Source organism: Siphateles boraxobius, unplaced genomic scaffold, assembly GCF_051911475.1.
Source record: "Siphateles boraxobius isolate OS27281-9 unplaced genomic scaffold, OSU_SipBor_1 12, whole genome shotgun sequence".
NCBI lineage: Eukaryota > Metazoa > Chordata > Actinopteri > Cypriniformes > Leuciscidae > Siphateles > Siphateles boraxobius.
Window position 1 is genome coordinate 27,809,925 of NW_027508722.1, and position 15,630 is coordinate 27,825,554.

Sequence of the window (15,630 nt, forward strand, 5' to 3'; positions counted from 1 at the left end):
GAAACGACACAAATCCACACAAAAATACAGGAGAACTGCAAAGCATCGAACCATTTATTTGCATTTTTATGTTGCAAGTAACAATACACTTACCTTGTGTAAATTCTGCTTTCTTCATGCACTTCCATCTCAGAGCTCTTAAACTCGTTGAGCTCTTTCCGAATAGCAGCCTAAACAAACAGGTTAAGAGTTGGTCAGTGTTGGTGGTAACATTACAAGTAACGTTAGTTATGTAATCAGATTACCTTTTTCCAAGTAACTAATGAACGCACTACTTCTAAATTTATAACAAAATATCACTGAGTTACTTTTTCAAATAAGTAATGCAAGTTACTTTGTTTTCCCATTTATTAACTGACAGGACTCCTGTCCACATGTTGAGAAAAATCGTGAGTTAAGTGCAGAGGTGTTTGTGTGCGCTGTGTAAACATGATGGTTATTGTAGTTCTAGACTAAATGTGAGCATGCATTAACATTTCACTTCCACAAAAACAGTTTCAGTATTCCTCAAAATGAATAAAACAGTGAAATGCAGATCTGCAATAATTGAATATGTTAAATTACACAAATACACTATGTATTTAATCTCACTTTATTAACCAATGTCTTTGTTGCTGACCTTTGATGATACAATTTAAGGAAGGAATTAAAATTAAGCAAAAATTACTTTAGTTAAACATCACATTTGTGTTTCCTTTTTTTTGTTTTTATTGCTTGAGAGTGCTAAACTCTGGCTGCATACTTCCCTACAATAAAGTAGGAGAAAAACAGTATCTGGCAAAAGTAGTATGTCCGAATTCACAGTAGTCATAAAAGAGCAGGCAAAAGTACCCAGATGACCTACCATTTCCGGCGAGATTCTGAAGTTTGCATATGATGGACACTTTACTATCCCATGAGGCCATAGAAGAGGATTTTTGAACGGCGTTGAAGCAACATAACTAACATGAGTAGGTATCACTTACACGTGATAATGACAGCATGGCGAATGTAGTACATCCAAATTACATTCAAACTATACAAATTCATACTATGAAGATACTTTTTAAACAAATGTGAATTAATTGCTTTTTCAAAATAAGTACCTACTCAAGAGAGTATGCAATTTTGGACGCAGCCTATCTTTTCCTGCATCCTATTAATCTGCAATCTGCATCAGAATGGCACCATAGCTAAAAGGTTTGTTTGAGCTGCGCCCACTCTTGTACAGACATGAATTTACATTTCCTTCAACCTGAGGCTTATTCATTTAACTTTGTGTAAAAAGGCCTTTACAGCTGCCAAAATAGAACTTTTTTTGTAATTAAAAAAACTAACAAGCGAGCCCAGCCCAGATAAGAAAAAGTAACACAAAATATAGACCAATAAGTGAGAAATTCAAAAGAAAGCAGTGTCTTTTAAGACTATTTATAATCTCCAGTACTCAAGTCAAATGATATATAAAACGCTCTAGATCTTTATATAGACACAAATGTGTGTGTGGTTGCATACGCAAGTTTTGCAGATGTAAATGAAATGCTTTCGTTTTTGTACTGTAGTTGTACCTTGTCTGCGGGGGTGAGTTTGGTCCATGGCTTGTCAGCACGGCGGTCATAGTCCTGAGCGCATGTGACCTCCACATACTCGTGGAAACGTAATATTTTTCGAGCCTGTAGTTCGGCCACAGTCGGTCGTTGACTCAACTAAAAAAAGAAAATGCACAAATGCAGTTGAATGTTTGATTGAAATTCCTTTAAGCAAGATCACTTTCAATGCTTGCTAAAATCAACCCTAAAATTATATTTCAGGAAAATTTGAATGCAAGCAAAACGAATCGCACCTTTCTGGTGAGTCTGCGCTTGATCTCCCTGACCTCTGCTTGCCTGTCTGCTTGGTTTTTTGCTGGAAAGAAGAGACACCATCAACACCGATTAGCTGGATCAAATCCAATATCATAGGAAAATGATGTGAAGTACTGAAAACTGCGAGCACACAAACCACAGACAACTTTTAAAGTAAAAACTAAAGGCAGCAAAGTATTTTAAATCTATGAGAGAAACACAAGCAAAGACTTCACTCTATTAAGCAGAAAATATCTGTAATATCTTATGAACCAATAGAGACGGAGAGTGAAATATATCTGGGTCAGTGTCAAACCTTCAGTGAACACTGAGGGAATAAATGAACAGGAATAAATGAGTAACTAATGAAACGTGAAAAAAAGGACAGAACGGAAGCAGGAAAATAAATCACAATACAATAACTGGAGGGAGTGAGTATAAAGAGGTAATTTACGCTGGAGAATGTTTCTCTGTTCCAACTCCTCAGCAGTAGGTCTCTGGCTCAGTCGTCTACACACACAAAAAAACAGCAACCTCATATTATTCATATATTCTCTATATTTTGCACACTATTATAAACAATGATTAAATATATATGAATATCTATTTTTAATTATGTTTAAATATACATTTAAATATTACATTTCATTTAATGCTTAAATATATATTTAAATATTACATTTCATTTAATAGGCACGATATTGTTCTGTTTATTATAAGCACAAGCTGCAGTTTTTTTCATCTGTCACTTTAAATGCTTGAGCTCTATAAAGCAGGATGGATTCTTATTGGCTGTCATTTCTATCAATCATCAGCTGGAAAAAATGGTTGTGAAAGTGATTCCAACGATATTGTTAATGTGTGTCGTTATTGTTATAGTTGTGGTGTGGGCTCTGCTATTCTTTTACGTTTAGAACGTTTTATAAAACTTTATCATTATAGTTATTGTTCTTGGTGTGAATAGGCCTTATCTTCTTGTTTCTTGTTGGTTCTTTTTACACGGAGTATCAGTCTATGACTGATTCACAGCTGTGTTGATATTCAGTACAACAGTATTTCAGTGTAATCTGTATTTATGTGGGTGTGTGTCTGAGGGCTATTACCGTGTGAGTGCAGAACCAATCTGTGTGCGGATGGCCTCCCACTGCTCCTTGCTCTGCCACGACAGACTGGTGTGCTCCACTTTGGCCTGCCTCTCAGGAGCCTGCCTGTCTGGGGCAGAGGGCCGACTGCTCAGCTTCAGCGCCAATGTGTCCTTCCTTTTCACCCTGCTGGCCAGAGCACCTGCAGCAAGCAAACGCACACACACGCAGTCAGAAGTTCTGGCTCTCTTTTATATGGACAGATGTCTGAACATACAAGCTTAGTAAAAAAAAAAAAACAGTGGAATTAATAGAGACAGCAGAAGGCTCATTCTAAAAACACAGACACAAATGTATTGTGTAAAATGTACAACTGGTTGTCCATTTATAAACACACACACACACACACACACACACACACACACACACACACACACACACACACACACACACACACACACACACACACACACACACACACACACTCTAAAGACATTTATGTTACAAATGATTTCCACGACAAATAAATGCTGCTCTACTGAACTTTCTATTCACCAAAAAATCCTGAATAAATTAATCATGGTTTACACAATAATATTAAGCAACACAACTGTTTTCCACATTGATGATGATAATAATTATTATTATAATAATAATAATAATAAATATTTCTTGAGCAGCAAATCAGTATATTAGAATGATTTCTGAAGGATCATGTGACACTGAAGACTGGAGTAATGATGCTGAAAATTCAGCTTTGCCATCACAAGAATATATTACAATTTTAAATTGTAATAATATTTTTTATAATATCATTGTTTTTACTGTGTTTTGATCAAACAAATGCATGCTTGGTGACCATAAGAGACTTCTTTCAAAAACATTAAAACATCTTACTGTCCCCAAATTCTTTTGTGAATATATATATATATATATATATATATATATATATATACACACACACACACACACACACACACACACACACACACACACACACACACACATATATATATATTTATATACATACTGGGTGGGCTGTCATCATCCTCGTCTTCATCCGATTCATCATCCTTGTACAGCACGGGTCCGTCTGAATCGCTCTCATCTGGCTGCTGATTTTCCTCATCTTCCTCCTCCTCGCTGCTGTTATTTCCTTCTGGGATGACGCTGATGCTCAGTTCCCCCACCAGACATCTGCGGCTACGAGGCTCAAGTTCTGGCTGGGACTGAGTGGATTGGAGGTGATCAGGTGGATGTTCCTCATCATCATCATCATCATCATCATCGTCCTCTTCCTCATCCTCTTCATCAGAGTAGTCGTCCTCATCCCTGAGCAAATAAAAAAATCCATTTCATATTGGACCTATATACATATTAATTTACTGTATTTGCAACTTTTTACTGTCAGGAACATTCGAGAGAGGATACAAAATATTTTAGAGAAAAAGAGAATGCAAGATGGATTGAACCAGCCTTTTTCAAACCCAAGGCTCAATGTGTGAACGTGATTTCACCAAGCACAACATGTTCCTGAATCAACATCTTGCTTGATCTTGGAACAACATTCCAATCAACCAATCTGATTTGAAGGACAAGTTTAAGGTTTATATCAAGTTTAGGCTTACAGCCAGGGTTAGGAGATTCTACATCAGAGTTATTAACATATTTTCCTCTGATTTTAGCGATAAGTTATGGGTAGGGTTAGGACAAAATTTTCAGAATACGCTTAAACAAAATCAACAAAATACGCTCAAAATACATCTTACTTGGCAAAATCATGGTGACTGGCTCAATATCTATGGAGGTTTTTTTCATGTCAAGCATCAGCAAGAGCATGACGCGGAAGGGCAGAAAATTACTAGTTAAATGTTTAACACTGCTATTTTAAAAGTGTTGAAACTGAAGTAGTGACAGAACTTTTTTGTGGCATACATTCAAGTGCAATAACTTATCGGTATGGGGGCAGTAACTTGGTTCTATCAATCAATTTTTGATTGGAATTTGATTCATGAAAGCTTGATTTGAAAAATGCAAGTTTGCAGTCCATTGTGGAAGGATGGGGTTTAAGTGCACTTAATGATTGGAGAAATCCAGCATACAACATTAGAGAGAAGTCTGTCATTGCCCTGGTAGATTGATTTATGAGACTTTGATTAAACTTCACAAGGTCCAAAAAAGTAATGTTTTTTTATTTTATTTAATAATTATATATTATTTATATAATATATTGTTTAAATTAATAATTATACAGACTAATATATATATATATATATATATATATATATATATTTATGTACTGTATGTATGTATGGTGAAGGGTATGTGATGATGTGGGGCTATTTTAATTCCAAAGGCCAAGGCCACTTTATCAGGATGCATATTATCCTGGATCCATGAAATAACTGGACTTTAAAAATAAAAATCTGCCTGTCTCTATGGGAATTTAACATAGGGGTGTCCTGACTTATGCAACCTGTAAGGAAGAACATTTATTTACGATACAATATTCATTCACAAATAAAAATTGGTGTCCTTAAAGGTTGGATTTTTCCCCGTTTATTTCATTAAGGCATTAAGATCAATTTCCAAAAGATTATTTTTTTTATTCCTATTTTTAGTCAACTTTAGCATGGGTGTATTTACTTATGCTAAGCACTGTATACATACACATACTGTACATACACATATATACATACACACATGGATGAATCATCCACATAAAAAATGTGCATTGCATTTACAGAAATTGTGACCAAATATTTATCATATAATTTTTGATGGACAGCTATAATCGAAAAGAAAGTGCCCAGATTACACTCACAGTTTGAGAGGCTGGATGGTGACTGGCAGTGGGCGGCCACCCTGGTACTCCGGCGGTGTCTCAAACAGCAGTGAGTGGGCACGCTGGGAGCCATCTGGATGTGGGAGGGTGGGTCCTGGGCTACTGAGCGCCCTCTGGATCATGATGTGTAAGGGAACGGGTGCTTGACGGGCAGGTGGTTCCTCTGGCGGGCTGGGAGGGTCAAAGTGGACAGGAAGTGGCTGGGGCAGGGGGTAGGGGTAGGAGGAGTGTTGGTGAAGGAGGTGATGTGTGTGAGTCCGAGGAGGGGAGGGGGGGATATGTGTAGGGAGAGGTGGGGATGGGGGAGGTGGGGGCAGCTGGTAGCCCCCAGGGATGTTGGCCCTCATGTCCTCGGACAGAATGGAGGGAAGGGAGGATATGGTCAGAGGAGAGTCTTCTGGATTGCGCTTGGTGACAGGCGTGGTTCTTTTCGGGGGCATGGGGGGTGAGGGTTTGACCGGTACTAGGTTGGTGCCTCCTTGTGCGAGTTCAGCTGTAGAATATTATGATTAAGAAATATTGTAGATATAAGTAACAGTTTTTTCAAACATACTGCATTAAAGTTCAAACATCACTGTACTATAACTATAACAGAATTAAAGGAACAGTTCACCTAAAAACGAAAATTCGGTCACCCACCCTCATGTCATTCAAAACCCATATGACTTTCTTCCATGGAAAACAATGGAATTTTTTTTTTTAATAAATTAAATTAAATTAGTTGATCCCGTTCACAAAACCAGTCCCTGACTGGCACAAAAAAAAACTCCCTGACTCAATGATTAAGCTCACAGGAGCAGTGCTGTTATTGTTAAATAAAACTAAAATGATTAAAAATCACTATTAACTGAAATAAATAAAAAATAAGATAAAATATAAATATTAGATAAAAAAACTATGTTGTCTTGGCAACTAACTAAAATAAATTTAAAGCACCACAATTACTAAAACTAAAATGAATTAAAGGTAAACGGAAATATAACAAAAGCACATTATCTTTAGAACAAAGTACAATAAAAAATTAAAAAATAATATATATATATATATATATAATATATATATATATAATATATATAAATAACAATCAATTAAAAATGTTAATTAATATTATAATATTAAATAAATAATACTAAAATAATTCACAGGAGAACATTAAACTTAAACTTCCATCCGTTCCACAAAAAATACAGGTTTGGAATGAGATGAGGGTGAGTAAATGATGACAGAAATTTCCCTTTTGTTTAATACAAACTTTAAAGTTTTCACATTCGATATTAGTAGAATCAAATGACTTCCATCCCGACTCGCCAGTAACGTCACCGAAGACCAACTGATTCTTACAGAACACATTCTAAGCAAGCAAGTTCATTGATGAAAAGCCATGTGACTGCTAATTGCATTTGAAATGCAAACCTATGTCACATGACTTGAATTGATGAATTGCTCTACACATAACTGCCAAAGATATAGTGCATGTATTATGAATTACAGCGGCCAAACATTATTAATGAGAAGGAAGCATAAAGTAAGCTAAACATGCAAACTGCATGTTAAAAAATACTTTGGATTAGCCTGGCTGCCTACGAATCAAATGCATGAATTTTAGCTCTAAAGCTAAGCAACCCGCAGGCTGTTTCAGCATGTCATGATGAGGTGGACTTGATTCATTCCTCGTTTATAATCTCACAGCTGCTTGTGGAGCAACTGTTGCCTGGAGTAGCTTATACAGAACATATGCTGGCACCTGGCATGATGGGGCATTTCCAGCAGCGGTGGCTAAGATCGCCTCGATTCCACAGGGGGTCTTCTAGCTGTTTAAACACCTGTTAATAATGTGCCAACGTGCTGCACGCTTTTGACAGCTTTAATGCCCAAAACATGCAGTTTTGCACTTGAGAATAGGAGTGAGATTGAAAGAGTAGCAGCAAGGGCGTGTTAGTCGAAATTAGCCTGTGCACGCTCAATCGGTGCGCTAAAGGCATGCTATGCTGAGGTTAAGAAAGATGAGGCTAGCGCACACAGCAGTAGATGAAGGATCATCCAGGTTTGGCGACAGGCCTGGCCTCGACGTTTACCTGTGCGCATGCCTCCTGCCCGCCGACAGAGGTAGACAGGCAGGGACAGGTAGACGTCATGGTCACCCTCACGCTTCCAACAGGACCAGTAGAGAGGGAAATCGCTGCCGTCACCCCCATGCAGGGTGGAGGCTGGCGGGGGACAAAAACACACAGTCCCCGGGCATCAAACACCACATACCAAAAGCAGGGACGACTTACTCCTGCCACAACACTAAGAAAAATGCCACAGCACTGTGGAATCAGTCAAAGTAAAAGAAAACCAACACATTTCAAAATGTTATTGTTAATCCCATCACAAATGGTCAGCAAGTCCTTTGTATTATTCCAATAACTATTCTTTTAATGCAACAGAGCTTCTGTCTGGTGTCTGCGGTTCAACATCAAGATCTGGCCCATTTCAGGGAAACATTTCATGTGAAATGTACAGCTCTGCCTTTCAGAGGCACTGACTGACATGCTCATTGACTGGCTTCCAAATGGACAGCAGGAGGCAGTGGAGATTGAATGTTTGAGACATGATGTTCATACACTACAAACCATGAAAAGCTTGACGCATGGGCTTCCTTTTGAACTATTTTTGTTGGAGGAGGACAAAAAAAAAATCTAAATCTGTTCAAAATCTGTTATACTGCTTAAATATATTATTCCTAATATAAAACAAAATATATTGATTACATTCAACATCTCAATTTCCCTAAATAGGTTCCAAAATTGCATAGTTCAAGTCAAGGGCTAATAAAATCATATTCAACATCAGATATTGATATCAGCGGTTCTCATATGATTAACAAAGAAACGCATTGAAAGAACAAATTCTCCCAAATAAGAAAAAGTTCCCATTAAATTGGAACAAACATGCCTATTGTTTTCCTGCAATAATCAGGGACAAATGATAAATCCAAGATTACAACATAAATGAAAACATTGTCTTTAGTAATAACTGAGTATCTCGCAATCAAAGACTATTATCAAGTTGATCAGCTTAAGGGGCAGAACCTCAAAAGCAGAAATGGGCTCTGCAAGCAGAGAATAGCACATATGTAATAAATACATGGTTGAGTTCTTATGACGAATGACATGGCACATAAGTAAGTGGATTTCATGTAATTGACACAACAAATCATGCACCACTGCATGTCACACATGCTTATAAAACATATTAAAGTAAAAATAGAAGTCTTTAAAGTTTAAAATGATCCAACACAAACATATGAGCATCAGTGCTTTCTGTATAGGAGATGCTGTAGTGTGATGCCTATGAGCAAATTCAGTAGATTTGCTTTGAATATTAGTAGGGACATTTTAAAATCTATCAATCTACAGATACAGTTACACACACAGACAGAAATGACTAATACTGCAATCTTTCAGTATGAAAGGATTTCTTTGTCAGTCTCTACATATGTGATTCAGGGTTGTCACTGTATCTAACAGCTGTGAAATCTATTTGAAAGTATTTTACTGAAATTCCCATTTAAATTTTTATAAGCCGTTTCAACTTCCCTCACAGAGCACTTTATTAATTTCCTCATTCATGGCATTGCACGTATGCCTAAAACAATGACACAGCACTCTTGGCCATGTAAAATAACCAAAAAAAAGTTTCTAATCTGCTGATTAGTTTGTTCCTGTTTAGAAGCACTAAAATATTATAAAAAATATAAACAATATATTATGAATAAATAAATAGACATCATAAATGTGAGTATTATATAACATATGTAATAACAAAATAGTATAAAAATTTTTTTTTACATGTTTAAAAAGAGTCATCTGTTGTGGTTTGTAGCACAGTAAATGCGCCAACCATAAAAACATTTTATAGAGTTATTCTAGTAACTGGTAATTTAATTTATAAAGGTCAAGTAATTCCTTACTTTGATTGTTAAAAATATTGGTAGGAATTATTATCATTAAAGTCTCTTTAACATTTGTAGAGACATGCCTCTATTATCCATACCCAAATCTACACCCATAGAGGAGATTATGAAGGCTTTATCAAAGAGCTTTCCAGAGGAAGCAAATGAATTGTGACTAGTAATTTCACAGACTTTAATAGGGGTCATGTTATATCTCGCATGACGTGTTTGTGGCCACTCACCCAACATGGCGGGGTTGTTGCTACGGTTGATTGGCTTGGGTGGAGGGAGGGGGGGCTGTTTGGTGGGCTGAGTTGGGACAGCACCCATAGAGGACGGTCCTGAGGAGGTGGTGAGGTGAACGCCGCTGGAAACCTGTGTGTTGGCACCAGCTGAGGAGACGTTTCGTAGAGTTTTTCCAGTTGTGCTGACAGCTGAGGAGGAGGAGGAGGAGTTGGAGGAGGCAGAGGAAGAGGAGAAACCAGCTGCGGGGTTGTGGACAGGGGTGCGGGGCAAGCTGTCAACACCAGGTTCTGGGGCGGAGGTCATAAGCCACTTGGGGGGCATGACAGATTGCTTGGGGGGCAGAGGCTCTCGCAGTGTGTCCCTCAGAAGCTCGGAGTTAAGAACATATTGACTGCTGTCAGACTCTGTAAGGGAAAACATAATATTCACTTACTTGAAAAACTAATTCAGATAGTCTGTGCTTCATAATAATAATAATACAATCTGATCTGAAGGTTTATTAAGTTAAAAATTCACAGTAGAACTGCTTCAGTGAATCGATTCAAAAGACACCATTTAAGACACTACAGAAAAAATACATACATATCAAAATGTATGGGGTGAGAATTGTTGCATTATTCCAAATAAATAGATTGAGATCCACAAATAAATGTAAAGTGATTCACAAAAATATATCAAATTCACAAATAAATAGATTAGGATCAACAAATAAATGTAGAGTTTCACAAAAAATTATAAAACTCACAAATAAATAAAATGAGATGTGTTTTATGCCACAAACACAACTCTGCCTTGCATTTATTTGTGAACCGCTTTCTGTGCATTTGTTAATCCCCTCACGCATTTGTGGATTTTGAAACACTTCTAGCGTCGACGTGCAGACAAATCCACAAATAAGTGGACTCCACCCACCGTTTACCTAAACCAATCAGATAATGGCCACATTGAGCTTACCAATCGTAGCATGTTCTCGCTACAACCAATCACGTTAGGCTTTACACTCGGGGCGAGACCTGGATCTGATTAATTTCGCAGATATTTGCACCCCTGAAAAGAGCTGTAATGGGCGCTTCTTTCAAATTAGGTGTTTGTTTGGTTAAAACACCCCGTTTCCAAAAGATTGTTGGAGTTTAAGGCTTCTTTATATTTATTATTCTTTATTAACAACTCAGGATTACACACAAATTATGATCATCACAGATCCCGAGCATCATAACACCCTCTCTACCGGACTCAGGCAGCGCATCAAAAGCAAATAGCCCATTATCTTCCCTGCCGTAGCAGTTTCAAATCATGAAAAACTAACATGTTTGCAATGTTAACACATTTAGCCCATGATGTCTGTTTTCTTACCTGAAGATATATGACGTGTCTATAATCTTCTTTATTGACTATGCTGGCTACATGAAAATTCATAATTCGTGATAGTGTCTACTGGACGAGGCGCAGCGCGATACGATGATTAATTGATAGTAAATGGATGCCCGTTCTTCTTCTGAAGTAGCGGCTACTACACGCAACTATACGGAGGAAACATCATTTGCACAGTTGCTTTGTCCAATGTAGAAATCCTCGCATGGGGTAGACACGCTGTAAGAAATTACAAAACGGATGATTTTGTCTTTTAAAGCACAATCATTGTGATAAATAGCTAGCTATAGGACATAAATATTATGTAGAAGACAAATTATCAGCCCAAATGACCATCATTGAAGAACAGCGTGTAGGCTACAGGAGTTTTGAGTGGATAATGCAATGCTGAAAAAACACACATCTTTGCATTTATTTTGGATGCTGTAAGTAACTTTTACAATACAATATTATTAAGTCTGATTTATATGAAATATTATTTGTGTGATCAAGTGTTTTAACAGATAAATGATACATATTTAATCATTAGATCCACGGACCTGGTATTTAAAACTTGACTGAAGAAGTGGGAAAAGCTGTTGTGACAGTAATTTCCCCTATATTACACAAACTATATTACACGCGTATTTATCACGAGGCTGAATCCAGTTATTCATTAGTCAGCAACGTATTGATGCTTTTCTGTTTTATCATGAATAACGTGACGCTTCCATAACGCATTGTTCCCATAACGTAAGCGCTGTTTCTCTGGCATTTTCAAAGACTCATAAAAATGTGTCTTGGCTTGATACACAGTCTAATGGTCTAACTCTAACGAAATCCAAATTTTAAGCATATTTTACTGAAGCAATATTATGGGCCTTAGCCTTACACTTCCTATATGAGCCAATGCAGATGAATGAGCAGAGTTATTTCAGGGCAAGACCACTCTGATTGTAAAGCCTAACGTGATTGGTTGTAGCAAGAACATGCTACGATTGGTCAGCTCAATGTGGCCATTATCTGATTGGCTTAGGTAAACGGTGGGTGGAGCCCACGTATTTGAGGATTTGTTTGCACGTCGACGCTAGAAGTGTTTCAAAATCCGCAGATGCGTGAGGGGATTTACAAATGCACAGGAACCGATTCACAAATGCGTTAGGGGATTTACAAATGCACAGAAAGCGGTTCACAAATAAATGCCAGGCAGAGTTGTGTTTGTGGCATAAAACACATTTGTAAATATAATTTTTATATTTGCAAATCTCATTTTATTTATTTATGAGTTTTTCTAGAATTTTTTGTGAAACTACATTTATTTGTGGATCTTAATCTATTTATTTGTGAATTTGATATATTTTTGTGAATCTCTTTACATTTATTTGTGGATCTCAATCTATTTATTTGGAATAATGCAACAATTCTCACCCCATACAAATGCACATTGAATATCATCAGAAAGCTAAAAAACATTTATATCATTATTTTTATTTTTAAGTTACATAGCTCTATTCAGTCACATGGAAATATTGCTCTACATTAAATCTAAATAAAAAAAAATGTCTCATCCTAATGGAGAGACAGATCTGTCTACTAAGGAATGGTTTTGGGACTAAATGTGACCCATGTTGGCAAAATGAGTCACAGTAAGTACATTTTCAAAAATGAGTTAGTGTTATTTTCTCTATTCTCTATTAAAAAGATAATGTTTTCGTGATTACTCTCCCAAGACAGATATTTTGAAATACTGTAATTCTGTGTATATCTGGATCGTGCGGTGTCGATTGTGCGCACTCTTCGGATCTGTCAGCTTGAAGTAAGATCGTTTTGTTTACATCAGCATGAATTTGAAAATCACATGTCATTGGTTCAGACTAATGGCATCAAGAAGTCGCTATGAATATTCACAAAGTTGGAATGCTGCACTTTAAAACGATACCAAACTTCAGCCAGTCGTCAAGAAGCGAGCAGAGAAAAAAATGGCACTCATGAAAGGTGGTACTCTAAGAAAACGTTCAAATAAAGATCCTTTTAGATGTTTTATTTATTGCTATTTGGAGCATTTGGATAACTGGATGATGGCCTAATGAACACATTTTTATGAAAACCTCGAATTCTACCATAACTGAAATTGTTTAACTTGTTTTGCCTCTAGCTCGAAATTAGCCTGTGCACTTTCCGACTCATTTTGCCAGTCCGGGTCACAAATGATAATGTTCGCTTTGGTGAGGATTGAGGTGACTGTGGTTTATTAATTAGGAAAGAACAGGAGAATTCAGCTTAGCTGTCCTCAGTTCCTAAATAAGAACCTTAGCTGGAGCAGAACCCATGGGAACACAGACACTTGTCTCACTCCAGTTGGCCCAACAGAAGGTGATGCAGTGATGGCGGAAGTGTGAAGAACAAAAGAGGGGAAGGTAGAAAGGGAACTAGAGAAACATGAATAGAATTGATCCTACAAACCTTGTCTTCCCCTTCCCTCTTCGACAGACGAGTGACGAGGAAGTGTCGGCTTCCAGTCAGATTCGGGGCGAGTTCTGCGCCCATCCTCGGATGGGGCTTTCATTAGCCCAGGCCTCTTGTCCATTTCAGCGTGAGGTCTTCCTCCACGTCGGATATCATCTCCTTGCCAGGCGAGATTAGATTTCCAGTCCTCCGTCCCGACAGACCAACCACTTCTCCTGCCTTCGTCCTGATTGGAGGCCCGGGGGCCCAATGCTCCGCGATGATCGCCATCGGAGGGGGCCCGACCCCTGCGGTCATCATGCTGCGGCAGCCAGACAGGGTTGACTCTGAACTCAGATTCAGAGGGCGAGTGAACCTGTTCTAGCCCCAGACCTCCACCAACTCCTACAGGCAGAGTGTGACCATTCTTCACATAGTGTGTCTTGTGACCATGGGCATCACCTGATTCTGTTAACAAAGAAATATAATAAAAAAATTAAAACATAACTATATGGCAAGTAACTGGATTAATATCATATTATACAAGGCAGGTCAACAGTTTTACTATTGCCATCATCAATGTTAGGCGAGATTATCTACAGTCAGCGCAATGCAATTTTGCCACACCTTCTTCATGACACAAAAACAGATTGTCATTTTGTCTTGTGTTACAGATGTTATTAGCAGTGTTGCATGCAACCTAGTAAAACATGAGGAACACTATAACTTATTCTGGACTAAGATGGAATGAAGATAATGCAAATTTGTCAGGATAGTTCCAATTTGTTCAAAATATTTGACAGCTTATTTTAAAACCTCATGGAGCCTGTAATTTGTATTAACACATAGTTGTTAAAACTTAATTTAGTTAATTGATGAAACCATCTTTTCTGTAAAGCTCTTAAAAACACTGTTAAAGTAGCCCATATGACCCTTGCGCCATATTATATAACGTCTTTTGAAGCCACACAATGTTTGTCAGAAAAAGATAGGAAAAAGCCCTTTATTACTAAACTTTTCTCCTCTGTTGTGTCTCTGAAATCTCATTCACTGATGCCATGAGGATCACTGGTTTGTGTGTCTCGTGAACAACTGCAATGTGCAAAAAGTGAGTATATGCATATTCAAATCGCAAAAATTTGATTTAAGAGCTCTAGGGAAAATTAACGTGAATAACACATAATACATTTGTCTGTACTGTATGACTTAACACTTAGAATATAGTACAAAAGACGTATGGACTTCTGTTATGGTGCTTTTATGGTACTTTTTGGAGTTTAACAGCCCCAAGTCACCATTCACTTCCTAACATCTATGTTCCATTGAGGAAAGAAAGTGAACCAGGTTTTGATTTCATTACTTTAATTAAAATGTGTGTCATTAATATTTTGAAAAAAGGCACTTGAGTTGAGGTAATGATTTGAGGATCATACCTTATTTCTTAAATAACAATACAAAATATACACACACAAAAACAAACGAAAACCCAGGAGGTGCACAGATAGAAACGGCACACGCTTCACCTTTTAGTACAATATTCATTGAACAAATATTTGTTTTCCTGGGAGAAGTAGCCTTGCAAAATTCAAAAGGATTTACATTTTTATTTAAAAAAAGACCATATTTGCATCAGGTTATAGACTTGTGTGGCTTGCGTCTGAAGTGCGACACAATTGTGTAGCTACAACTAGCCCTGAAGTACAGGTTGCGTCTCCTCACACATCTCTCAAAGGTTACACGAGCAGCTTTCAAATAATTAGGCCTCCAAAAGCAGCCGGTTCATAGCGCATGACTTTCAAAGCATTTTGCTGCTGGGCACAATTTGCTCCACTTTCTTGTCTTAAGAAAAACTGCATGTCATTTCCTTCCCAAAATATGAAGAGTAAAAAAAAAAAAGTAGCAAAT

The 15,630-nt window shown here is 37.4% G+C and overlaps 1 protein-coding gene across 9 annotated transcripts in view; it reads right to left on the bottom strand.

Moving 5' to 3' along the window:
• phactr4b (phosphatase and actin regulator 4b) overlaps positions 1 to 15,630 on the bottom strand; it is a 52,261-nt gene that overhangs the window by 1,464 nt on the left and 35,167 nt on the right. For 5 of the 9 annotated variants that reach the window (XM_077217273.1, XM_077217281.1, XM_077217275.1 and 2 more), the window contains 10 exons: positions 13,744 to 14,193; positions 9,927 to 10,334; positions 7,823 to 7,954; positions 5,727 to 6,240; positions 3,933 to 4,234; positions 2,924 to 3,104; positions 2,275 to 2,330; positions 1,820 to 1,881; positions 1,545 to 1,682; positions 94 to 170 (listed from right to left, as the gene is read on the bottom strand). In XM_077217273.1, coding sequence (XP_077073388.1) covers positions 94 to 170; positions 1,545 to 1,682; positions 1,820 to 1,881; positions 2,275 to 2,330; positions 2,924 to 3,104; positions 3,933 to 4,234; positions 5,727 to 6,240; positions 7,823 to 7,954; positions 9,927 to 10,334; positions 13,744 to 14,193 — 2,320 coding nt within the window. The remainder of the gene's footprint in view (positions 1 to 93; positions 171 to 1,544; positions 1,683 to 1,819; positions 1,882 to 2,274; positions 2,331 to 2,923; positions 3,105 to 3,932; positions 4,235 to 5,726; positions 6,241 to 7,822; positions 7,955 to 9,926; positions 10,335 to 13,743; positions 14,194 to 15,630) is intronic. The other 4 variants (XM_077217300.1, XM_077217308.1, XM_077217315.1 and 1 more) reach the window with 1 other exon arrangement.